The following is a 24,801-nucleotide window of genomic DNA, read 5'->3' on the forward strand; positions in this document are numbered from 1 at the left end:
CTAAAAATGGAACTCTGAATTATAACACATTGTTACAATTAATGTTGTTTCTGAGGCGGCAAGGAAAATGGGATAAAGTGATGTATGCAGATATGTTTTTCACCTTGAGAAATCACCCGGAGTGGCAAAGAGAATGTGGAATTAATATAGCACCTTCAGATCCCTTAATTTTAGCTTTAGAAAAAGAAAGGAAGCAGGCAGGGAATAAATTGGAAAGATGTTGTTCTGGTTGTGATATTGGGGAAATCTGTTTGAAACTTAAGAAAAGAGCTGAGGATCATAGGGTTGAGGATAGAATGGAGGATTATATATCCCCAAAAGTACCGGATCAGAATCCACCTCCAATCGAGGAGGAAACCCCTGATTCGGATGTAAAACAAGAACAAAGTGTAAAACAAGAACAAGGTGTGAAACAAGAACAAAGTGTGGAACAAGAAGAGAGTGTAAAACAAATTCCCTCCCCGCCCGTTGCTGCCCAGATTCGTAGTAAAACTAAGACTGTTCTGCAAGCCCCTCTGAGGGAAGCAATGGGACCGGAGGGACCTACCAAAATAAAAGTGAATTTTTCTTTAGGAGATTTGGATAGATGGAAACAGATTGCAAAAGAGAATCGAAATGACCCTCTAGGGGTAGCAAAGACATTGGAGATCCTGGTAAAAAGTCAAGATCCTGACTGGAAGGATATAGATGTCATCCTGGATGCATTAACAGAGACAGAAAAACAGTTAGTTATAAAAGCTGCTTGCACTCAGGTACATGCCCAGATTACTGCAGGGGCAATGGATGGGAGGGTTGAAGATCATATTCCCCTTACAGCTCCAGATTGGGATGATGATGATGATGGAGATGATGCATCTTTAAAAAGATACCAGAATACCAGAAGATACCAGAAAAGATACCAGAATCTGCCCAGCCTGTAGCTCTGCTGGGATTTCAGGGCCGTCTGGATGCTCCCCCTGTTGATCGCTGGGCTGGCTGCTGACTCCTTATGGCAGCCGCCTTCCACCGTGTTCTCAGACCCATTGGGGAGAGCACTGAGCAAGGCACTCCTGTCGTGGGTGTTGGGGATGGTGTCGTCGTCGTTCCCCTGCCTTGCCACGGCTGCTGGCTCTTTGGATCTGACACCCTTCACCACTTTCTCAGGCACATCAGGGAGAGCACTGAGCAAGGCACTCATCCCATGGGTGCTGGGGATGCTGTTCTGACTATTCCCCAGCCCTGCCACGGCTGCTGGCTCCTTGCGGCAGCTGATCTCCACTGTGTTGTCAGTCAGGTCAGGGAGAGCATAGAACAAGGCAGACAAATCATAGATCCCAGGGCTGGTGTGGTCACTGGTTGCCAGCCCTGCCGCTGCTGCTGGTTCCTTGCGGCTGCTGCTCTCCTCTGCATTCTCAGTCAGGTCAGGGAGTGCTTTGAGTAAGTCTGTCAAATCGTACACATCAGGGCCACTGTCCTTGCTGTTCTCCAGCCCTGCCACTGCTGCTGGCTCCTTGGAGCAGGCACTCTCCTCCACATTCTCAGGCACAATAGGGAGACCACTGAGCCAGGCACCCCTATAATGGGTGTTGGGGATGGTGTCCTCGTTGCTCCCCTGCCTGGGGCTGGATTGGCCAAAGTGCTTGTTGATGGGGCTGGAATAGGCACAGTGCCTGTCCTTTGCATTCAAGTGGCTGATGTGTCTGTCACGGTACTTTGAGTATCCACAGTGCTTGTGGATTGGTTTGGAAAAGCCTCACTGCTCGTGAATGAGGTTGCAGCAGCGGCAGTGTCTGTCTCAGGCATTGGAGTAGCTGCACTGCTGTTGCTGGCACTGCAGTACCTGCTATGCTTGTTGCAGTTGACACACACTGCAGGTATTCCAACCACATCAATCAGCAGTGAGGCTTCTCCAGTGCCAGCCACAAGCACTGTGGCTTCTCACTGCCTGCCAAAGCCCTGTGGCTACAGCAACCCCAGGAACTGGGACAGTGGCTACTACATGGCAATGATAGGCATAAACACTGCAGCTATTCCAGCCACTGCAACAAGCACAGCTGCTGCTGCAGTGCCAGCCACAGCAGTGCAGCTACTCCAATGCCTGAGACTGACACTGCCACTCCTGCAGCCTCATTCAGGAGCAGTCACATGCAGTGTGGATACTCAAAGTACCGTGACAGACACATCAGCCACTTGAATGCAAAGGACAGGCACTGTGCCTATTCCAGCCCCATCAACAAGCACTTTGGCCAATCCAGCCCCAGGCAGAAGCACTGCAGTTACTCCACCACCAGTTTTCAGGCCTGCAGCTATTCCAACTCTGGGAAGCAGCAATGGCACTACTGTAAGGCCTGCAACATATGCAGTGGCTACGTCAACCTCCTCTACAAACAGTGCGGCTTCTCCAACACCATTGACACGCAGTGCTGCTTCTCCAGCCCCATTGACAAGCAGTGAGGCTTCTCCAACCCAAGGCCTAAGAACTGTGTTTGCTGCAACCATGGGGGGGGTCAGCTGGGGGGGCAGTTGTGGGTCTGGGCGGTGACTTGGGGGCAGTTGTGGGTTTGGGAGAATCAGTTGGGGGGCAATTGTGGGTGTGGGGGGGTCTCTTTGGGGGCAGTTGTGTGGCTGTGGAGTTACAGGGGGATGACTTTGGGAACAGTTGTGGGTCTGGGTGATCATTGGGGGGTCACCTGTGGGGCAGTTGTGGGTCTGGGGAGTACCCACACTGCACGTGGCTTGCTTTGGAAAAGCCTCACTGCTTGTCAATGAGGTTGCAGTAGCTGCAGTGCCTGTCTCAGGCACTGGAGTAGCCTCATTGCTGTGACTGGCACTGCAGTAGCTGCTATGCTTGTTGCAGTGGCTGGAATAGCTGCAGTGTTTTTGCCTGTCATTGCCACATAGTAGCCACTGCCCCAGTAACTGGGGTTGCAGTAGCCACAGGGCTTGTGGCTCGCATTGGAGAAGCATCACTGCTGATTGATGTGGTTGGAATACCTGCAGTGTGTGTGTCATTGGAGCTGTAGCAGCCACAGCACCTGTCCTTGGCATTGGAGTAGCCCGTGTACCTGCTGCCATGGTTGTAGTAGACACAGTTCTTAGGCCTTGGGTTGGAGAAGCCTCAGTGCTTGTTGATGGGGCTGGAGGAGCAGCAGTGTGTGTCACTGGCATTGAAGAGGCTGCAGTGTTTGTGGCTGGCACTGGAGTAGCTGCAGTGTTTGTGGCTGGGGTTGACGTAGCCACTGTATACATAGCAGGCCTTAGAGTAACACCATTGCTCCTTCCTAGAGATGGAGGAGCTTCAGAGCTGAAAACTGGTGGTGGAGCAACTGCAGTGCTTGTGCCTGGGGCTGCATTAACTGCAGGGCATGTTGAATTGGCTTGTAGTAGCCACATTGACTGTCCTTGGCGTTCGAGTGGCCAATATGTCTGTCTCTGTACTTCTAGTACCTGCAGTACCTGTGGCTTGGGTTTGAGAAGCCTCACTGCTCGTCACTGAGTTTCGAGTAGCCGCACTGCTTTTTTTGCCCTTGTTGGAATAGCAGCAGTGCTTGTCTGTGGAGTCGTATCAGCTGTAGTGACAGTCCTTGCCATTGGTGCCTGTTGCCGTGGTTGGTGTCATCGCAGTGGTTGTGGTTGGTGTTGGAGTAGCTGCAGTTCTTGTGGCTGGTGTTGCAGTAGCCGCATTGTCTGTTGCTTTGCTATTAGGTCTTGCCTGCCCTCACTGCAGAGCATGAGAGACTGAATCAGCCTTGCTCAGGGGAAGTGCTAATCAGAACCCACTATACAATCCGTGTGTTACCAGCGTTATCCTCAGACTAGAGCCGAACCTAACCACTGCCTCAGCTACAAGAGCAGAATGAACTCTTAGGAGGTGTCCCTCTGACACCTGCTGCCCTCCAAAGAACCCAGAAACCAATCCCCACAACCCCCCCAATAACTGCAAAAGTCCCCCCAAAACACCCTATCCCCCAATAAACACCCAACCTCACCAAGGTCCCAAAACCGCAAAACACCCAAACCCACCAACTCTCCGCAAAACCCACAAAGTCGCCCCAAGAAACCGACCCCCAAACCCTCCAAGTCTCCAAAAAATCCCCACAGGCCCCAAAAATCCATCCTAACCCTCCAAGAGCCCAAATCCTCGCCAAAATCCCCAACCTCCCAAAACCCCCAAACCCCACAAACCCCACGCTCCCCCCAGAAGGCACCCCGGGCTTACTTGCCCGGCTGCTGGCTCAGGCTGTGAGGGTGGAGTGTGGCTGTCTCCTGGGGCAGTTCATGTTTGCAGCCAAGGGTGGTTGAACACATCCTCCAGGGATGGTCTGGCCCAAGCTTTCATGGACAAGCACCACCTGATGAGCTGCTGGCATTCTGGGGAGCATCCGGGAACCACCACTCAGTTGCAGGAGGCTCCTGCCCACCTTGTGCCACCGTCCGCAGCGCCCAGGCCGGGGTGTGCTCAGAGCTGCACCCAAACCTCCTGCTCCATGATCCGGTTTGGAGGAGAGCAGGATGGCAGGACATGTGCCACCTCCTCCAGCTGACCAAGGGAGATCAGCTGCCACCCTCTAAAACTTGACCTCCCCCTGCTGCCGCCAAGCCGAGTACCTACCAACAGAGATCTGGCGCTTGAAGAAGAGCTGCCCGCTGGTGATGTCCTTGCAGCACCGGAAGGGGAGGACCCCGCACACCATCTCATACAGCAGCACGCCCAGGGACCAGATGGCCGCCGGACGGCCGTGGTAGCAGTGGTAGAGGAACCACTCCGGCGGGTAGTACAAAGGTGTTCCTACAACAGGATACAGGAACAGCTCATCAGGCGGATGCCACCTGCTCCCGCATCCTCAGCCGCGCATCCCCAGGGATGCAGGGGCTGCACCGGTGGCCCCATGGACGTGGGGAGACACACTCGGTGTGAGCTGCCACTTTGTCACCAGCACGTGACTCTTTTCCCAAACTGCCTGCTACTGGAAGCACCCTGGGCTGTGCGCTCACCGCTAAATTTGGTGTAGACCGTGTCCCTGAGGAGGGTGCTGCAACCAAAGTCAATTAGCTTGACCTTTCCGGTGACCAAGTGGATGATGATGTTCTTGGACTTGATATCCCTGTGCAGGACACCGCGGCTGTGGCAGTGCCGCACGGCCCTCAGCACCTGCAGGAAAATGCCCTGCGCCGGAGACTCGGGCACGAACGTCCGGTTTCTGATTAACTCAAAGAGGTCCTGCGATGGCTCCGGACGCTCCAAAACCAGCACAAATGAGTTGGGCAGCTCAAACCAATGGAGGAGCTGGATGATGGTGCTGCAGTCGGAGCGCACTCTCCTCATCATGGCTATCTCCATGGGAATGAGGGTTCCGCTGCGCTGCAGGGTGACCGTGGCACCGTTAGCGGGGCTGATGCTGGCCCGGGGGTCCTGTGCCTCCCTGCCTGGGATGCTCTGATGCCCCCTGCCCGGCCCCACTGTTCCCAGGTGCCCCCCCCCCCCCCAAGTCCGCAGGGATGCTCTGGTGCAGCCCTAGCCGGCCCAAGGGTACCAGGCACCCTCTGCCCAGGATGCTCCGTGTCCCCCGGTGACTCCACAGCCGCTCCCCTCGCGCTGTCCCGCTTTCCCCCCTCCCGGCGCCACCGCCTCACCCCCACCAGCCCTGCCCCACGCTGTGCCGGTGGCCCCGCGCACTCACCCGCTGGCCCCACGAGGAGATGCGCTCCCGAGCCACTTGTTTGATGGCCACCTGCAAGCCGAGAGCAGCGCTGGGCTGAGCCTCGCCTGGCCCCGCCGCCTCCCCGCCCCGCCGCCGGCCCCGCCCCTTACCGGGGTGTTGTCACCCAGGCGGACCCCCGAGTACACGGAGCCGAAGCCGCCTCTCCCCAGCAGCGGTCCCATTCGGTAGAGCCGCTCGAAGGTCTCCTTGTCATGCCCGACGCGAGAGACGCTGCCGCTGCCGCTGTCGCTGCGCGCGGGGTCCCCGCCGGCCCCCAGCGGCCGCTCCGGGCCGAGCGGAGCCGCATCATTCCCGGCCTTTCCCGGCCGAGGCTCCGCGGCGTGCCGCTCGCCGCCGCTCCCGGGGCGCAGATAGAGCGACGGGTCAATGCGGGTGAGGAGCACCACGGGCACCTTGGCCGAGCGCGCTGCCGGTGCCGGCACCCCCGCAGGGCTCTCGGGGGTCGCGGCTGCCGGGCGGCTGCGGGGCGGGGCCTGGGGGCGGGCCGGGGAGCGCCAGGGGGCGGCGCTGCCTCGCCAGACCCAGCGGCGGCGGCTCGCCCAGCGCCGCCACTGCCAGTACCGGGAGAGCCGAGCGGCGCCGCGAGCCCCGGCGGGGGGCACCATCGCGGGGAGCGGCGGAGGGAGGGCTCCGGACCGCCGAGAGCTGCCGCCGCCGCGCCGGGTGCTGCTGCCGCTGCTGCCGATGACAAAGTCGCTGCGGCTCAAAAGCCGCTGCAAAAGTCGCTGCCGAAGTCGCTGCCGCTCCAAAGCCGCTCCAAAGCCGCTCCAAAGCCGCTCCAAAGCCGCTCCAAAGCCGCTGCTGCCGCTGCCGCCGCAGCCTCGCTCTCAACGGCTCTGTCCACGCGGCCGCAGGAGCCCGTGGAACGGCGGAGCGGGCCCTGCCCAGCCCCGCGGCCGGGCTCGTGCACCCCCCGCCCGGCCGCAGCATCCCCGCGGCCGAGCCTTTGTAAAATGAACCTGAGCCTTGGGACCCTGCGAACGAGGCTTTAATAAAGAAGTGAGACCGGAGGCTTTGGAAAGTCAAAAGGAGGCTTCATTTTACTGCTGATTTTATCCCCTTTTCCCTTTCCACAGAGGTGGATTGAGATGAGATCTCAGGAAGCTCTTCCCTGGGAGGCTGCTGAGGCGCTGGCACCGGGTGCCCAGAGGAGCTGTGGCTGCCCCATCCCTGGCAGTGTTCGGGGCCAGGTTGGACACAGGGGCTTGGAGCAGCTGCTCCAGTGGAAGGGGTCCCTGCCCGGGGCAGGGGTTGGAGCTGGAGGAGCTTTAAGGTCCCTTCACCGCAGCCCACCCGGTGCCTCTGGGATCCCATGAGGGGCGGCTGCTCCGTGAGGAAAGGCCCCGGCCCGCGCTGCCCCTCACGGGGGTCCCGCTGCACCCCCCGTTCCCTCTGACGAGTGCGGCTGCTCCTGCGCATGTGCCGGAGCCCGGACTACAGCTCCCAGCTGAGGAGCGGGGCTGGGGGTGCTGAGAGCTGAGGAGCGGGGCTGGGGGTGCTGAGAGCTGAGGAGCGGGGCTGGGGGTGCTGCAGAGCTGAGGAGCGGGGCTGGGGGTGCTGCAGAGCTGAGGAGCGGGGCTGGGGGTGCTGCAGAGCTGAGGAGCGGGGCTGGGGGTGCTGCAGAGCTGAGGAGCGGGGCTGGGGGTGCTGCAGAGCTGAGGAGCGGGGCTGGGGGTGCTGAGAGCTGAGGAGCGGGGCTGGGGGTGCTGAGAGCTGAGGAGCGGGGCTGGGGGTGCTGCAGAGCTGAGGAGCGGGGCTGGGGGTGCTGAGAGCTGAGGAGCGGGGCTGGGGGTGCTGCAGAGCTCAGGAGCGGGGCTGGGGGTGCTGAGAGCTGAGGAGCGGGGCTGGGGGTGCTGCAGAGCTGAGGAGCGGGGCTGGGGGTGCTGCAGAGCTGAGGAGCAGGGCTGGGGGTGCTGCAGAGCTCAGGAGCAGGGCTGGGGGTGCTGCAGAGCTGAGGAGCAGGGCTGGGGGTGCTGCAGAGCTCAGGAGCAGGGCTGGGGGTGCTGCAGAGCTGAGGAGCAGGGCTGGGGGTGCTGCAGAGCTCAGGAGCAGGGCTGGGGGTCTGCGGCCCCCCGAGGCTCTGGGCAGTGGGGCTGTGAGTTCCCTGTCAGTATGGGGGGCTGGGAACCCAGGCCATGGGGGGCTGGGGGCTGTGCGCGTCCCGCTCCTTTCCGTGCCCGCCCCGGGCACACGGCCCTGGGGATGGAGCGGGGCTGTTGTGGGGGCTCTGGGGCTGTTTCCCCCCGGGGGGGAGGTGCTGCTGGGGCAGGCGGTTCCCGGCAGCCAGGAGGGGGCAGAGGTGCCGGTGACTGAGTCAGGTTGTGGCTCCTGGAGCGGGATGGGGAGGAGGGCCGGAAGGATGAGAAACCCGAGGGTGGAGATAAGAGTTTAATAACCGAAGCACAAGGTACTGGTGATAGTGATGATAATGATAAGGGAAATAACAAGGAGAGAGAAAACAAAAAGGGAAAAAGAATAAAACCAATAAACACAAGTGATGCTCAACAGAATTGCTCTGCATCTGCTGACTGATCCCCAGCCCGACCCGAGCAGTCATCCTTCCTTCCAGATACAACTAAAACGTCAGTGTGTTGTCAGTATCTCCCTCCGGTGTATGTAAAAGTTCTGATTGGGCTGGGCCAGCCCTGTTGACAGATCCTCTGGTGTTGACCAACCAGGTGGCCTTTGCTATGTATATCCCAGTGTTTGAAAGTCCCAGCACCCACTGCTCTCAGTGTGATTTTCAGCAGCCCATTGTACCACTGGGTTTTCCCAGAGGCTGGTTCATGGTAGGGATGTGATATACCCACTCAATGCCATGCTCTATGCCAGGTGTCTATAAGGTTGTTCTGGAAATGAGTCCCATTGACAGACTCAGTTCTCTCTGGGGTGCTGTGTCGCTGCAAGATTTGCTTCTCAAGGCCCAGGATAGTGTTCTGGGCAGTGGTGTGGGGCATGTTTCCAGCCATGCTGTGGTTGCTTCCACCATGGTAAGCACATGGCACTTGCTCTGGCGGGTTGGTGGGAGTGTGATACAGTCAGTGTGCCAGGCCTCCCTGTCTTTGTACTTCAGCCATCATCTGATGTTCCTCAGTGGCCCAACTCTTGGGTAAATGAGCATCTCCACGGTGTACCTTCACCACCAGGTTCTGCATCTGGGCAGTGATGTCTTGCCACAGTGCAGCAGCCCAGATGGGTTTCTCTCCGTGCTGCCAGTTGCTCTGCTTCCATTACTGCAACCACCCCTCGAGGGCATTTGCCACCATCTATGAGGAAGGAGAGATAAAGCACTGGAGATTTCCTCATTCATTATATGGTGGGGCTTTTTCAGCATCTGTTCTCTGGTGACATTCCAAAACGGGTGCCTTCTGGCCAATCCACAGTCACTTCCAAGATTCCTGGACAGCTGGGACTTCTATTTGAGCTCCTTGTGTCATCAGTGCAATGCCCTTACTTACTCCATGTAGCATCAGTTGTATGATGTATAGGCTTTCCCTTTGAACATGAAGGCAGCACGGGCAAGTGGGGTGCCAAGAGGAGCTGTGCTTCAGTGCCCATCACTTCTGAAGCAGCTCGAAGCCCTTCAGAGGCTGCCAGGATCTCTTTTTCAGGGGATATAACCAGCCTTGGACCCTGTGTATCCCTGACTCCAACAGCCGAGGGGTCGACCTGGAGTCTCTGCTGGAGCTTTCTGCCAGAGGCTCCAGGTAAGCCCATTCTCCCCAGTGCAGTGCAGAGCACATTTCACACCTTGCCCAGTCCAGACTGGCCCAAGGGCATGACCTATCTCCTGGTTCATTTGTTCAGAGGCTGTTGTTGCTCAGGGCCCCATCTGCAATTGTTCTTCCTTGGGTCACTTGCTGCAGTTTACAATCAGACTGTAATGTGGGTTGTGCACGGGCCCTGTGGGGCTCCTGAAGGGTGAGTGGGTCCTGCTGAGCACTCCTGGGCTCTCCAGTCTGCATCAGCTCATGGATGGCAATAGGGGAGTCTCGGTCAGAGCCATCTTGCCACCGGTGCACTGCTGTGGTAGTGATTGGCACTTGTTCTTCTACCTTCAGCACCCCCAGCACAGAAAGATCCTGTGAGAGACCAGGCAAGGCAGAGCTGCTGCAGTTCCTCTGTCTCTAAGACAGCTCTACCAACAGCTCCTCAGTCACCTTTGGGCAGTGCCTGTCACAGGTGTTGGAGTAGCCTCAGTGCCTGTTGCTGACATTGAAATAGCTGTGCCACCTCTTGCTGAGGTAGCAGTTGCGGTGCCTGTTGTAGGGGTTGGAGTGGCTGCAGTGCCACATATCTTTTATTTGTATATGTGTGTCTGTGTATTTCTGTGTGCCCTGTAATGTGATGAGGTGGTGGATTTTTCCTGGAAGCTTCAGCCCAGCCCTGGATCTAGGGCTTTTCTTTAGGGTGTCTTAGAGCTGTCTGTGAAGGAGAAGGGGTATTGCAGCCCAGCAGAAATAATGGCAGAATCCCAGCCCCTCAAGCATGTCTGTGAAACCCTCCCACTGTCCCACACAGCATTAGTCAGTGTCTCCTGCAGGACATCTGAATCAATAGGCAGGAGCAGGACTGCAGCAGAAGTAGCATGAGCGCCTGGCAGAGTTGGACTAGGACTAGTAATTGGTAGTGAGGGTGCTAGTGTTTGGTCCAAGTGTGTGGTACGTGACTGTTTGTATGGTGTGAGAACCCTGTGTAAAACCACATTTGGGGTTCTCCAGTGTGTCTGGGATACTCCACTATCAGGACAGTAGAATCTCCATGAGGGTTTCATACAACCCTAAGATAATACTGCACAAGAATTGGGAAAAAAGAAACCAAAACAAAGAAACCCCAACAAAACCAAACCACAAAACCTAAACACCAAAATGTAAGTCAATGAAGAAATAATCCAAGCTTTTGTGCATTCTTTATAAAACAATCTGAACTCATTTGAGGTTGTCTGTTAAGAAGGAGGAAAAGAACTGTTAGAGCTGAACCCAGTGCAGTGATTGGGAGAAAACTCCAGGCACAAACTTGCTAACACAGTTTTCAAGCTGACAAGCAGGTATTCTTCATTGCGGTGCCAGGAGACACAGGGGAGAGCTCCTCCTGCTGTTGTGTCCCCCTGTTGCTCCACAGGCCATCCTTATGTAGTCGCTGGGCATACATACATAGTCATGAGGCTACGTGTGGATTATGTTGTTTCCCAGAACGTTCCCTGCATGCGTACAAAAATGTGGTGGTCTCTGAGGGTATTTACTTCTTCCAACAATCTTCATCCCTTCTGGCAAAAGTTCTAATCCAGGTCCTGGAAGGATACCTGTCGGTAACAGTAAAATTGGGTATTACAGCACCTAAGGTGCCTGCCCCCTTCCAGCTGGGGGGGGGTAGAGTCTTATAAGCATTTTCTCCACATAACCAATACCATCCTTTCCCTTTAGGAATGGGCCACCACTGAACCAGGTTACCATCTACATTAATAGTGTGGTTGCAATTTGAATGGTGACCTACATCTGTGGCATTTGAACAAGCATGATCTCCTGCCCTGGTTCCTGGTGTAATACATCTTTGTGCACAGGTGTGATATTTATTACCTGGATTGGGATTAACTATTCCAAATGTTAACCTTTCGTTTGAATACAAATTGCTAGTGTTCACCCACAGATTTGTCCATGAAACAGTGTTAGGAATTGGAACTCCAGTTCATGGGAGTTCCAGGCTTTCTCCTGATTTAGGCACCTGTGCACACACCCAACAGCCACTACGATTAAAACTTCAGTACCATTTTGCATTAATTTCAGGTATAAATTCTGGTCCCAAGCTTGTGCACCAGTTATCATACGAGTCCAAATTATGACCGACGCAAGTTCATACGTAAGGGTCCTGAAGGCTCCATCTGCCACATCTCTGGTTCTGGTGCTTTCTTTATTCTTGAATACTGTATCCGAGCAGGTTGTTCCTTTATCTTCCCTGCTGTAAAGGTGGTCAGTGATATCTGTTACGTTCTGCTCCACTTCTGCTGTAGAGGATCTCCTGAAAAATTCTTAACATAAACCCAGTCTGCAGATCTGAAAGGGTGAATGGGATAATCCAAACCTCTTGCTCTTGTCCCTGCTACTCTCTTATTTATCTCCTCCAATTGTTTTCCCAGATGGATCAAAAACTCACAGAGATAGCTCTCTCCAACTTCCTGAAGACTTTCTGCCTTAAACTGGGACTGTTATGGTCTTCCATATAAAATTTCAAATGGGCTAACCTCTTCTTTCGACCGAGGTTTAGTTTGAATTCTTAATAGATCCAGTGGTCACCTTGGTACCAATAGGATTTCATTTCCTGACATTTTCCTAATCTGTTGTTTGATCAGATGGTTCATCTTTTCTACGTGCTCACTGGCCCGAGGCCTGTATGGAACATGTACTTGCCAATCAACTTCCCCCTGATCCCGGAGGGATGGGAAGGAGAATGGAAAGAGTGTAACTCCCAGGGGCTGAGGTAAGTCAAGTAACTAAGGTATAACACAAACCACTGCTGCTACCACCAATAATAATAATGATAAGGGAAATAACAAGGGAAGAGAATACAGCTGCTCGTGAGGATCAGTGTTTACAGATATGTAAAGGGTGGGTGTCAGAATGATGGTTTTTTTCAGTGATGTCCAGCAACAGGACAAGGGGCAATGGGTGTAAACTGGAGCATAGGAGGTGCCATGTGAACGTCAGGAAGAACTCCTTTACTGTGAGAGTGACAGAGCACTGGAACAGGTTGCCCAGGGGGGTTGTGGAGCCTCCTATGTTGGAGATATTCAAGGCCCACCTGGACAAGTTCCTGTGTGATGTACTCTAGGTTACCCTGCTCTTGCAGGGGGTTGGACTAGATGATCTTTTGAGGTCCCTTCCAACCCTTGGGATTCTGTGGAAAATGAAGATCTGCCCCTCTGCTCCCAGTGCCCAGAGGGGATGTGCTGGCAGTCAGCACGGAGGTCTCGATCCCATCAGAGCTGTAGGGTCTGACAGTACCTGCATGGCAGAGAGCAGAGGCTCTCGTAAGGGATGCACTGGCTGCCCTGTTTAAAAATCAAAGCCCTGGCTTGGGTTCCAGCCCAGGAGAGCCTCTGCACAGCTGTTGTTTGACAAAACTCACAGTGTTTTTGGCCAAAGACTTTCAGGTACAAATGCAGTCAAAAAAAGGCAATCCAGTGGTCCATTCTTGAGCAGAGCAGCGATTGCTTTGGGGTTTTGCTTGAGTTCAGACAGTTGTGGCTGTGGCATGGTTGTAATGGGCATGTGAAGGCACCTGCCCGGGGCAGGTAAAGCCACATTCATCTTTGCTTTTATTTCTTGGTGCCTGCTTCATTTTGGAAGCTCGTTGCACAGCAGGGCTTGTGCCTGCAGCCTGCCCAGCACCTCTGAGCACAGCGTGCGTGCTGCAGGGAGCTGCCCCAGCTGCCTGTCAGCAGCAAGAGATGGGCCTGTCCCTCCAGTGCTTCCCAAGTGATAGATAACCCAAGCTGCTCCTTTCACAGCTTCTGAAGAGCCTGTGGGGCTTCGTAGGTGCTGGGGTTGTGGCCGGTGCTCCTGTGGGCTCAGGTTGAAAGGCAGGTCACGGGCTGGGCTTGTCCCCTCCCTGTGTCTCCTGGTCTGATCTTTCTCTCCCTTGCTTCAAACCACAGACCCACGTGCCGGTGTTTGAAGGTGCCCCACAGGAGAAGTAGTAGCCCTGCTGTGGATGAGCAGCTTGCTGCAAAGGCAGGAGCCCAGGAGCCCAGTCCTGCTGCAAATGGAGCTGCCAGGGGATGTCTGAAGCTGCAGATGCCAACCAAGCTGTCATGGAGCAGGTAAAGCATGTGAGGGCTGTTGTTTGTCTTGCTCAGGAGAAGGTGGAGGGAAGGAGCGCTTGTGGCAGCTGGTCTGGTCCTTGGAGCTGACCATGGGAGGATCCTGCTGGGCTGTGGGTGCTCGGGTGTAAGTGTGGTTTCAAATGTGTGTGATGGCAGGAAGTAAAGAGCTGCCATGTGCTCAGGCTCTGAAGGAAGCTCTGTACCTTGGGGGAGGAGAGGAGGAGCCTGTACTCCCTAGGCTGTGGTGTGTCTTGGTGCTGGGTGGCCTGGAGAAGGCCCTGGCAGGAGGGAGAGAAGAGCTGGGTGTGAGGGAAGAGAGACTGAGCCCTGCTCTGGCTGCGTGACTTTGACTAAGCCCTGGTCCTGCAGTGTGGGGGTACTGTAGGATGTTTCTGTCCTCAGTATCGTGGTGACTTTGATGGTTTTTATCTGCCAGTGGAGACATGAGGCCAAGGCAGTTAGGATTAAGGCAGTGTCAGCCCCAGGAACGACTGTTGAACCATTCTGTAGCTGCTGCACAGTTATCAGTGCCCCTGACATCTGTCCCCTTTCCTGTTTAACCTGAGCCGTGGTGCCAGTACCTTGCTGAATTGGGCCCGAACCTCCATCCTGAATGCGCCCATCTTTCTGTGCCCTGTCTCCTGGCAGTCACAGCCTCGGTTGCTGCCCTGCTCGTGTCAGAGATTGCCCCTGAACTGTGAGTAACTTCTTGAATGTTCTGAAATTTGCAGCAAGGCAGCTGCTGGGTTAAATGGTTTCACAGTGTGAAGGGAGCAGAAGAGCAAGGAGGCATCACACTTGTTGGGCCCAAGTTACTTCTGGTTTGTTTTAAAAAGTGATGGAGGGAAAACAATTCCTCAGTTCAGATTTGACTGCACAGCTGACGTCAGGGTCTCCAAACTGGGGTATTTGAAATGCTGTCTGGATTTAGGAAAGGAGGAGAGAAGCCTTTGCTTGAGCTCTCCAGTTTTCACCTGGATTCGTGGCTGGACATGATGCGGGACATGTTTTGGAGTGTTTCCACAGGCTGGCTGCCTGGAGAGCCAGTTAGCACTCAGGGCTCATCTCCTCCCTGGCTGGTTTGTAAACCCCAGATGCTGAGTGTTGGTTTCAAAGTGAGGGCTCCACGATCCCCACCAAGCAGACGTGAGGATTTGCTTTGCCTGTGGCCGAGAGTCTCATGGGAAGGTTTTGTTTCTGGCAAAGGCTGTGCTGAAAACGTGTGAGGCTCCTGGCAGCTGAGATGCCCCAGGAAGCTGGGTGGCCTTGGCTGGTGCGTGTGCCCGTGTGCGCAGGCTGAATGGGTACAAAGTGATGGATGGGTGCTCAGCAGGGACAGCAAGAGGGGTCACCCCAAAGGCAGCCTGGCCATGGCCCTGGTGTGAGTGGGCTCCTCCTGGGCCAGCAAAGTAGGAATTAAATGGTTGCTTTGTAGTCAGTGTGGAAGCTTTTTTCTTTACTCCTGCAGCAGGGAAATGATTGGCTCATGTGCAGTGTATAAACCAATTTATCTGCCGCTCACGGAGCGTGAACAACTGGTGCTGTAAGGTGCACTTTAATGGTGCTGCAGCCCTTCAGTGCGGGGCAGACATTGAAGGCGTAGGGGGGCTGCAGGGATCTGCAAGGCTGTAACTTTAGCAAGGCCCTGCAGTGGCCGTGGAAGCAGCAGAGGAGAGACAAGGCGGCCGACAGTGATAGCGAGAGAGCTCAAGGCAGGAAGCAGCAGGGTCTCCACTCCAGCCTGGAGCTGGAGAAATCCCAGAGCCACAGGTGGTGGTGGCCTTGGTGTGGAAGTGGTGCGGGAGGGTGAGCACGTTCTTTCCGGGGGGTGTGGACCTCTCCTATTGTGACATAGAGGGAGCTGCTGCTGCTCAATGCACTGAGGCAGGAGCAGGCTTGAGCTACTGTCAGGCTCTGAGCTCTGCTTCGTGGAGGCGCTGGTGAAACCCTGCCCTAGCTGGCAAAGCCAGAGCGTTGAGGAGAGGGGCTGGGCAGCCCAGGTGCCAGCCCTGTCCTTTGGTGCCCAGGTTCCCCTGGCTGTTGGCAGCCCAGCAGCAGTTCCCTGCTGTGCTGGTGGGCAGCATCCCCACCGAGGCGGCTCCTGTCCCTCCAGCTGCCCACAGGTGCCAGCAGTGCGAGGGCATTCGGGAGCCAAGGCCCTGCAGGGAGGAATCCTCCAGGAGAAGCTGAATCAGCCGTGCTGAGGTAGCGTCTGGCCCTGGGCAGGGAGGAGGCAGCTCCGTTGGCAGCAGGGATGGGGCAGTTGTGTGATAGCCGCAGGATTTAAACACCCCTGGGCTAAGAGCAGGGCTGGGCAGGTAGAAGGGCTTGAAGGGGCTGTGGAACTGCCGTGCGGCTTGCAGCGATGGTAGAGACTTGGAGCTAGGCTGTAGGTCCTGCAGCAAAGGGAGCCTTGTCTGTGTGAGGTGGGGAGCAGGGAGCCCCGGGGTGGTGGGCTGGAGGGGTGCTGTGTCCTGGGTGCTGGTTTGTCCTGCCCCTGCAGGGAGATGTGCCCGATTGCTCCGTTGTGCTCCTTTCCTGCTGCTCTGGGAGGCTGGTCCCTGCGGGCTCTGGGGCTGGGGAAGAGCCTTGCTCCAGGGCTCAGGGGAAGCTGCTGGGCTGGCCGGGCTGTGCAGGTTGGAAGCCCTCTGGAAATAAGCGTTGTGGGGGTGACGACAGGATTCGTTTCAAGTGAAGTGAAATCACAGTTTGGAGAATTGGGACGAATGAGGCAGTTAAGAGCCGGTAATAAACCCTGAAATCAGATGAATGTTGGATCATCCCCATGAGGTTTCTCCCCTGACAAGCAGTTCTTTCCAGCTTTAAAGGCCACTCTTGCTGCAGCAGGTCCTCCTGAGCAGAGGCAGTGCAGAGCTCTGGTGTTTGGTGCAAGAACAAAAGGAACCGGTAGCCTTGTTTCCTGAAGCTGCCAAGGGCCCAGCACCACAAACACCGTTTGTGCCGTGCTGTAGCTGTCTTGGGCGTAAAGGCATGAAGTGATTGCCTTGCGTGCAGGGTGTGGGGGAGAGTCGAGGGGCAGGGAATGGCCATCTTTGCCTAGATGCTGCCTTGCTGTGTAGAGCAAGTGCACACAACAGAGGTGCTGTGGAACACAGGGAAGCAGGAGGGAATATCCTCCTGGATTTTCCTTAGATCTGAGGTAATTGCTCCTGTGCCTTTGATGGTTTCCTGCTTCTTTCCTGCTGTGGCAGCCTGGAATGGCTGTAGGGAGCCTCGAGTTTGGGTGTTACCAAGTGACAATGAGGGCATCCTTCTGCATGGAGAAGTGCTCTTGGGCAGTGGGGTGGTTTCCTGCCTGGAAGGAGCCGTTTTTGCCAGCTAATCTTTGTAACTTCAAGCAGGCAAAGTAGCCTTGAGAAACTCTGGTTCTTAACCAGAGTCTTGAGCTCTGTGCTGAGTTAGTTAGAAACATCAGCAGGCTCCTTGCAGAAAGGGTGAGAAGTGCCAGCAGCCCCTGGTGTGTGTCCGTGGCTGGTGGGACTGCACCCAGAGCAAAAGGCTGTTTTGGCTCAGGGGCTGTCTGTTGTGGGGTTTTACGTCTATGAATGGAGCCTAAATGTGGTCTAATGATGAGTGAGGGTGGGGAGGCCCTCCCTGCGTTCTGCGCTTAGGGAGGATGCCAGGGGCTGGAGACATGGCTGTGTCCTTTGGGTGTGCCAGGAATGGCGAGGCCCTGGCACAGATTGCCCAGAGGAGCTGTGGCTGCCCCATCCCTGGCAGTGTTCAAGGCCAGGTCGGATGGGCCTTGGAGCAGCTGCTCTAGTGGAAGGTGTCTGTGGCCGTGGCAAGGTTGGGAGTGGGTGAGTTTTAAGGGCCCTTCCCTAAGGTTGTGGGTTCCAGGCTTCCATGGGTGTGGGGTTTTAAGGTTCTGGGGTTGTGGATTGTCCAATTGTTGCTTCTTCCAGGTGAGCTCTGCGACATGGCCAGTGGCAAGACCCCCCGGCCCATGAGGTCCTCCAGAAGGGCGGATGGATTCCAGAGCAGAGTGGTAGCATCTCGTAATCCCAAGCTGGTCAGAGAGGCAGAAGAGTCTCTCAGCAGCAAGCAAAGGCTGGCGAGGCCTCGGGAGATGAGGCGGCCCCGGACTGCCCAGCTTCGGGACATGGGTGAAGTCTGCCATCAAAAGGTAGCCTTTCCCTGGCCTTTTCCTTGCTGTTTGACGTGCTATTTGAAGAGGGCACGTGCTTGTGGCTGACTTGCCTCCAGCTCACCCAAGCAGCTTGGTGATTAGGTCCTGTTGTCATTTCCTACTGGTGGTGGTGGAGTTCTTTCTGCTGGGGGAAAGGCAAAACATGTGTTTGCAGTGAGCCATTGAAGTCCTGATCTGCAGGAAGCCAATGGAACCTGTGCTGCAGTTGGTGGGTTTTGCTGGAGTTGAGCTACCATCGCTAAAGCTACTGGGGGTAGGGCTGGGGCAGGACACAAGGGCAGGAGCTGCTATTTCTCATCCTGCTGTTCAAAGAGCCACCTCTGGCTTTGGTGTAGTCAACTGCCACGTGCTTGGGGTCACAGGGCTCCCTCAGTGGTGGCAGTAGTGGCCTTTGAAGGCTGAGGGCCTGTGGCAATTACTTAAGCTGTAAGAAACCCAATTGCCTCAATGCATGAATGGGTTGGAAGAAGGTGTGGGAGCCTTCCAGGGTGTTTGAGTTTTCAGGCTGCTGGATAGCCAGGGAATCGCCCTGGGCAGAGGAGAGTGGATGAGCTTTCCCTGGATCAGTGCTCTTAGATGGATGTTTAAAGCTGCTTTTCTTGCAGGACTGCTCAGTGTAACAGCCAGTCCAGGTGGGTGGACGACTGAGGTAGGCTGTTGAGCAGAGTGTTGCCAGCAAGTGAGCTGTAGCACATCAGTTCAGGGTTGCCCCAGACAGCACACGAGGTGGGAACACGTAAGACGGGCGCCCAAATAACTGGCAGTGCTACAGCTTCTGGCCTCAGCCTGACCTGGCTTTTGTGGGGCAGCGCGAGACCTGCCTGTGTGTCTCGAGTGGCAGCAGTGCAGCTGGGAGAGGGGAGACCAAGCAGGGAGGAATTATCTCCAAGTAATGCCTCTGCTGGGTCAGCATTTGTTCTTTGTGTGTACTTTTCAGAGCTGCTTCTGCAGTGCTGTTAACTAAACCAGCAGTAATAGAATCCAGTGAAGCAGCAACTTAAAGCTCCTGGGGAAAGGGGATACGAATTGCAGCCTAGCTCAAGTTGCCCAGTGATGCTGGGGAAAGAGCTGAACTTCATCCCCATCCAGCATTCACCTCATTTATCTGTTTCCCAACTGCCCTGTTACTTTCTTGTTGGCCTTTCCTCCCTGGTACTGGTGTCTTCCGCCTGGTTTCTCGGCTCTCCATCAAAAAAAGATATGTGGGATGTGTGGGACTCAGTGTAGCTGTCCCAGAGGGAAGTTCACCCGCAACTTGTTTCCTGTGGAGGCTCATGGAAACTGCTGGGTTTTGCTTGCTCCCTGAGTGCTGGTGGCTGTTCCAGCAAGTGTCTGGAGTTGAGCGAGCAGCTTAGCAGAGGGCTCTGCTGGAGGTGAGCGCTGCTTTGCCTGTTGGAGAAGGCAACCTGAAGAAAGAGCCTCCAAAAGAGCTTCTTAGCTTGAGGCTGCTCAGCATGGTCCAGAACCCTTTGCTGAGCTGAGAGCAGAGGTGGGTGAGCTGCCATCTCCTAGCGTGAGCTGGGCAGATGTAGTCACCAAGAGATTGTATTTACTGGAGATGAGTGTGGGATCTTCCTTCGTTAATCTTTCTCCCAGCAGCTGAAGCTCTCTCTGCTCTGTCTTGCATCTGCAGTTCTCAGCCGTTGAGCGGGACCAGAGGTCGTTCCAGCCTTTCCCATCCGAGGTGGTGTTTGAGAACTACATTCCCCACCAGTTCTACATAGCGTCGCTAGCTCTGAGGAACAAAGACAGGGTAAGTGCTGGGCTGTGGAGGTTGAGCACTGGGCTGGAGGAGGAGAGCAGTGGAATTCACATGGTGTGCAGCAGAGCAAGTTCCCTGCTGCAGTGCAGCGCATGCAGAATAAAATGTCTCACCAGCGTTATTCTGCAAGATGGGGGAAATGTTCCCATGCTGGGGATTCTGGTTTTGGCCGTGCACTAGTGGTATCTACCCAAAGGAGCTCTTTGAGCCAGCATGCTTCCCCTTGAAAGCCCTGGACTGATGGGATTGTCGAGGGCTGTGCAGTTCTTGCCTGCTGTCATGCTTTACCTCGAGAGTGCACCGTGTCCCAGTGGCTCTTTGGTCAGTCTTGGTTTCTGGCAGGCCATGTTTTCCTCTCTCAGCCTGTTCAGCCACCTGTGTGCAAGTGCCTGTCAAAGCACAGGGAAGAGCGGTGGAAAGAGGCTAGCTTAGCAGGAGCAGTTAAAGGGGATTCAAGTCCAGCCTTGTGGGTTCCGTGCGTGTACCTTCAGAGCTAAAAGTGTTTTGGGAAGGTGGTAAGGAGGCTGTCACGTGGCCTGTCCTGGTCCCTTCTCAAGTTTCTCCAAGTGACAAAATCATAGTTGTGTGTCTTTCGTGCAGGTTCCTCGTCTGCTGAACGTCATCCTGGGGAACTCTCCTTACTTTGAGTTGATCAGCCCGAGTGATGAGGACTATAAGGTAGCCCCGGGCACGTCTTCAACCTACCGCATCCTTTTCCGACCTGATGAGAACAAGGTGAGAGTAGAGGTCCTGAGAGATGATGCCTTGAGGGGAGGTGAACCTGCAGGGCTGGATTCCAAAGCAGGCATCTGGTGTGGGTTTTGAAGAAGTGTCCTGGGTTCAGTGGGGTTGCACTGGATCTAGACCTGGGGGAGACTCTTTGCTGGTGCTGAAGGTTGTGCTCCCATAGGCTGGAGGCTCTTGCCTGTTTCAGGCTCTTTTGTCCTTCAGTGGTGGAATATTTAATGGAATGTCTGTTGGCTTGAGGGCTGAGAGTCTGCTGCCTGTGCATGGCCTTTTACTCATCTTGTGTTTGCTGCTTAAATGTGGTTGAATAGTCTGTCCTATCCTCAAGCAGCAGGCCTCTAGAAAACTACAGAGGATCTGCCCCATGGTCCCTGGCTGCCCCTGCTTGTGAAATAATCTGTAATGAAAGGCCATGAAGATAAAAAGTGCTACTGTGAGAGTCACAGAAACCAGCAGCAGTTCTTCTGGCACGGGCATGGTGCTAAAGGCACTGTGCTGAGCTTGTTTCTTTCCCTGCAGGATTATTTTGAGGAGCTTATCATCATCACAGAGAGGGAGAAGTTCTTTGTGCCTATCCGAGCCATAGGTGGCCGAGCCAGCCTGGACTTCCCTGAGCAGCTGAACTTCTCTGAGTGTCCAGTCAGGTTCAGCACCCAGAAGACTCTGCTGGTGCGCAACGTGGGGAAGCGGGAGGCTTGCTACAGCATCACCACTCTGAGGTAAAGGAGCTCATCTCTTGTGCAAAACGCTGTTGCGTGCTCATGGAGTTGTAAACAGTGAGAAAAAGGAGGCAGAGCATCTGAGGTGCTGGACATGGGCAGGACACGTGGGGTTTGCCATTCCTTACGGTGTTTTGAGAAAGCTCTGCAAGCAAGTTTTACAGTGCAGTGGTGTCTCCAAGGCAGCATCTTGCAGATCTGATGCTGTTGGATTGGAAGAGCCAAGGCAGGAAGGCAGCTGGAGTGCTGCAGAAGGTGCTGTGTGGCAGAGGACAGCTCGAGGGGCTCAGGTCACGGAGCCCAAAGGCAGCATCAAGAAATGGGCAAGCAATGAGCTGGTGAGAGGCACTGAGGAGTTGATCAGCAGCTGTGTCTATATTAGCAAGCAGAGATCATAGATGAAAGCAATTGCTATGGAGGCCCTGGCAATAAGAGTGTGTGGTCCAGGGCCTCTGTTTTCCCGTGGGCTTGGTCTGGTGCCTGGGACCAAATATGCCTAAGCAGAATGAGCTCTGAAGTGGAGAGGAGCAGGTGGTGGCTTCAGAAGTGGACTACTGGAAAGCTAAGGAGGGCACAGGTGAAAGATGCTCCAAGTGCCTGGTGCGTTTGCAAAGGGCTGGGGGCCTTTTCTCCTGGAGCTGTCTCTCTCCCACATTTCCTGGAGAGGGCTCAAGCAGCTGAGTAGCTGGTTTGCACCCTTGTGGTCACAAATAACCTTCTGAAATGGTTCCATACCACTAGGAACCAAGTACACCCGGTCTCTGGGAGGCCACAAGTTCACTGTACTCTGGTGGTCCCGTCATCAAATGCCTGAGGTGAACTGTGTTGCAGACAGCCTGTCCTGTTCCTGTTGGTCTCAGAAGCCAGTCACTGGTTTTCCAGTTTGCTGCACTGGAGAGGGGAATGTGTTTGTGACACTGCATCCGCAAGGCAGGCGGTTCAGTTGGCTGGGAGTTGAGAGTTGCTTGGTCCCAGAGGTCTCAGCGCAGGAGCTGAGGTTAAGAACGCACCAAAGACCTGCTGCGTCTCAGTTGGTGCACCTGAGCTGCTTCAGTTTCTTCTCCAGGAAACGGGATTCAGAAGACTTTCAACTTGTCTCCTGTGAAACACGAGGGTCTGAGAGGAGCTTCTGCCAAAGGCTGGCAAGGCTGTTTAAGCAGGCTGCTAGGGTGCTCTTTAAGCAGGCTGCTGCTTTTCCCTGTGGAGCTCCATGGGCAGGAACTTGTAAATCACTGTACAGTTTCCTTCTGGGATTTCCAGGCCTAGTTGTCACCACCACAATAAGTACCCAGTGAAGTCTAGCATCTATTTGCAATGCACTTGCCAACTACTCTATTGGATGACAGAGCATGTGTTGAGAGCTCCTTGACAAGGGTTTTAAGAGTTCCCGAACTTCAGCAATGAACTATTTCAGTCCTGATTTGCAATAAAGAAATGGGAAGCATTACAAAAGTTTAAGTGAGCTACACAAAAACCGTAGAATTGTGAGTAACTGGATTGCAGAGGTGAAGAGCTGAGAACTGTGTGCAGAGGATGGGGGGCTGAGGTCATGTTATACCACGGGATCCTCTGCAGGGTTCTTCTGCATGGGATTCTTCAGCAGGGAGAGTCACCCACTCTGTTTCTGATCCTGGATGCTCTGGTTTTTTTGTACCGCCTGTGGTTTGCTTGCTCCTTGCTTGCACAAGAGAGCTGAAGTGAACTAGACTGCAAAGTTAACGGAGAACCCAGATCTCTCTCTTTGTGTTGCAGCCCTTTCTCTGTGGATCCCTCCATTGGGACTCTTGGCGTTGGAGAAGCAATGCAAGTCACGGTGGAATTTCACCCACCAAAGACCGGTGTTTATACAAGTCCCATGATTGTTCACTATGACACAGGTAAGTGCTTGGTGCACCCTCGGTGTGTCCTTCCAAAGAGAGCAGTGTCTGCCATCATCGTCTGATGGCTTCATTGTCCTGTTGAATCCCTTCTGCAAGACTCCTTCATGCTGGGTAGAGCAAAGCTTCCATGCTGGCTGCCAGATATTGCTGTGCTGGAATATTTCAGCCTGTAACAAGGCAGCAGATCTTCCTAAGCACAGTGCACAGGGAGCGATGGGGAATATTCTGGGTGCTCCACTGGGGAAGAAGGCATAGCAAGGAGCCTGGTTGAAAAGGAGATGGCTTTTAACGTGCAAGAGAGCTGTCTGAAGAGCCTGCAACTTGTCCCATAGAGCTCTGCTGACTGGTCATTGCTTTTCATCCCGATGTGTTGTGTTACAGTTCCTGGCAAGGCCTTTGAGGTAGAGACCCTCTTCTTGTGATGTGATGCATGGGTATAGTGGGTGCTCTGCCGAGAGCTGGGCCATGCTGAGGTCTTGTGACTGTGAGGAGCAGTAAGTGTGGCAGCAGTAGCCATTAGGGTGCTCTGAGCTTTGCTGTAGCCTGGGAGTGATTCTGTAGAAACCCCCTTGTGAGCAGCAGTTATTTAATGTGAGGCTTAGGAAGAAGCTGCTGCTAGGGCTGGAGTCAGTAATGTGAGGGTGTATTGATGTCTGAAGGTAGGTGGTGAACAGGACTTTGCAGAAATCCTTGGGAATGGCTGTGCTGCTGTGCGTGTTGCTCTGATGCTGGAAGTCTCCAGCTTTCCAGCAGACACTTACCCTAGTGAAGGGACTCACTTCTCCAGTGGTGAAGTGGTAACAGCAGCACATTTGACAAGGAAGAATGTGCTGGCAGTGGTGAGGCACTTGGCTGTGACAGCAGCAGGAGCAAAAGAAGGAGTTGGCAGATGGATCCGAGGGCCCCATAGCACCCTGTTGAGTGCAGAGCTCAGCACAGAAGCTGCTCTGTACTTGCCATTGTTCTTTCTGCCCTTGTCCATTTCATTTCAAATGCTCCCGCTTGGTTTCTGAGATGAGAGCTATGGCCAATATTTGAGGAGCAGGAGATGAGGATGACACGAGAGTGGGGGCATCTCCTGCCTGCAGGAGAGCCTGGGCAAGCCATGACTGAGGTGGGCTCCTCAGCGTCACTGAGTGACTTGGGTGTAGAATTCCCTATGACCTGAGTGGGATGGCAGCCCAAAGGGCACCCGGGCACATCTGCAAAGTCTCACTGTAAATGCTGTCACCTTGGGGATAATTCTCCACGAACACCCCCCAAAATAAGGTGCCTAAGGTGGTGCCACGACATCCTCATGCCATCTCATGTGCAGCTGTCAGGATACGATAAATGTCCTGATGTGGGGAACTGCTGATGCAGCTCAGAACTGCAGCTCTTTCTCCTGTTGCCTGCAGATTGCCCCGTTCCTTGTACTTCCATCAGCAAGTGAGATGAGCCAAGACTTTGCCTTTGCTTTGTTCCAGGTGAAGATGTTCACAAAAGCCTCTGTGGAACAGCTGTAAATGCTGACATCAGGCTTGACAAGAGCTCCTTGACAGTTGAGAAGACTTCCCTCACGCTGTCAAAGCAAAGTTCCCTGGTCATCCACAACCAGAGTGGCATCACGGCCCACTTCCAGTGGAAAGCGTTTTGTTGATGAGGAAGAGGAGGAGCGGCAGAAGCTGAGGTTTGTTTGAGAGATTCCTCCCAGCAAGATAGATGCCCCAGGGGAAAACTAACACACAGCCTCAGAGGGCTCTTGGGGCTTTTGAAGGGATTAGGGCAGACAGAGCCATGCACAGGAGCTTAACCCTTGCCATTCCAGTCCCACCCGTGCTACAGCTGAGGATGATGTTTTGGGGGAGAGAAGGTTGATTGCAATCACTGGCTTGCCTCAGAGGGCAAATTCACGTTTGGGAGCCACAAACTATTGAGTTCAGAGCTGCGTGCACTGCGGAGGGTCCATGAGGCTGAGGCAGGTGTCAGCACTCAGTACCTGGGACTGCACTGAGCAGTAGC

The 24,801-nt window shown here is 54.8% G+C and overlaps 2 protein-coding genes across 2 annotated transcripts; one reads left to right on the plus strand and one right to left on the minus strand.

Annotated features, from left to right (window-relative positions):
• Positions 1-4,194: 4,194 nt before the first annotated feature.
• LOC117438719 (serine/threonine-protein kinase pim-1-like) lies at positions 4,195-14,129 on the minus strand. The gene is given in 9 exon segments (XM_034074162.1): positions 4,195-4,258; positions 4,260-4,350; positions 4,592-4,768; positions 4,975-5,341; positions 5,661-5,711; positions 5,792-5,890; positions 12,025-12,033; positions 13,725-13,799; positions 14,103-14,129. Coding segments are annotated over 9 exon segments (960 nt in total).
• On the plus strand, positions 13,462-24,439 carry LOC115947338 (hydrocephalus-inducing protein homolog). The gene is made up of 7 exons (XM_034074163.1): positions 13,462-13,518; positions 17,448-17,668; positions 19,326-19,445; positions 20,055-20,189; positions 20,721-20,920; positions 22,673-22,797; positions 24,267-24,439. Exons 2-7 carry the CDS (start codon positions 17,462-17,464, stop codon positions 24,437-24,439), a joined length of 960 nt encoding a protein of 319 aa, XP_033930054.1. The 5' UTR covers positions 13,462-13,518; positions 17,448-17,461.
• The last annotated feature ends 362 nt before the right edge of the window (positions 24,440-24,801 follow it).

This window comes from Melopsittacus undulatus, unplaced genomic scaffold (assembly GCF_012275295.1).
Source record: "Melopsittacus undulatus isolate bMelUnd1 unplaced genomic scaffold, bMelUnd1.mat.Z mat_scaffold_56_arrow_ctg1, whole genome shotgun sequence".
Lineage (NCBI taxonomy): Eukaryota > Metazoa > Chordata > Aves > Psittaciformes > Psittaculidae > Melopsittacus > Melopsittacus undulatus.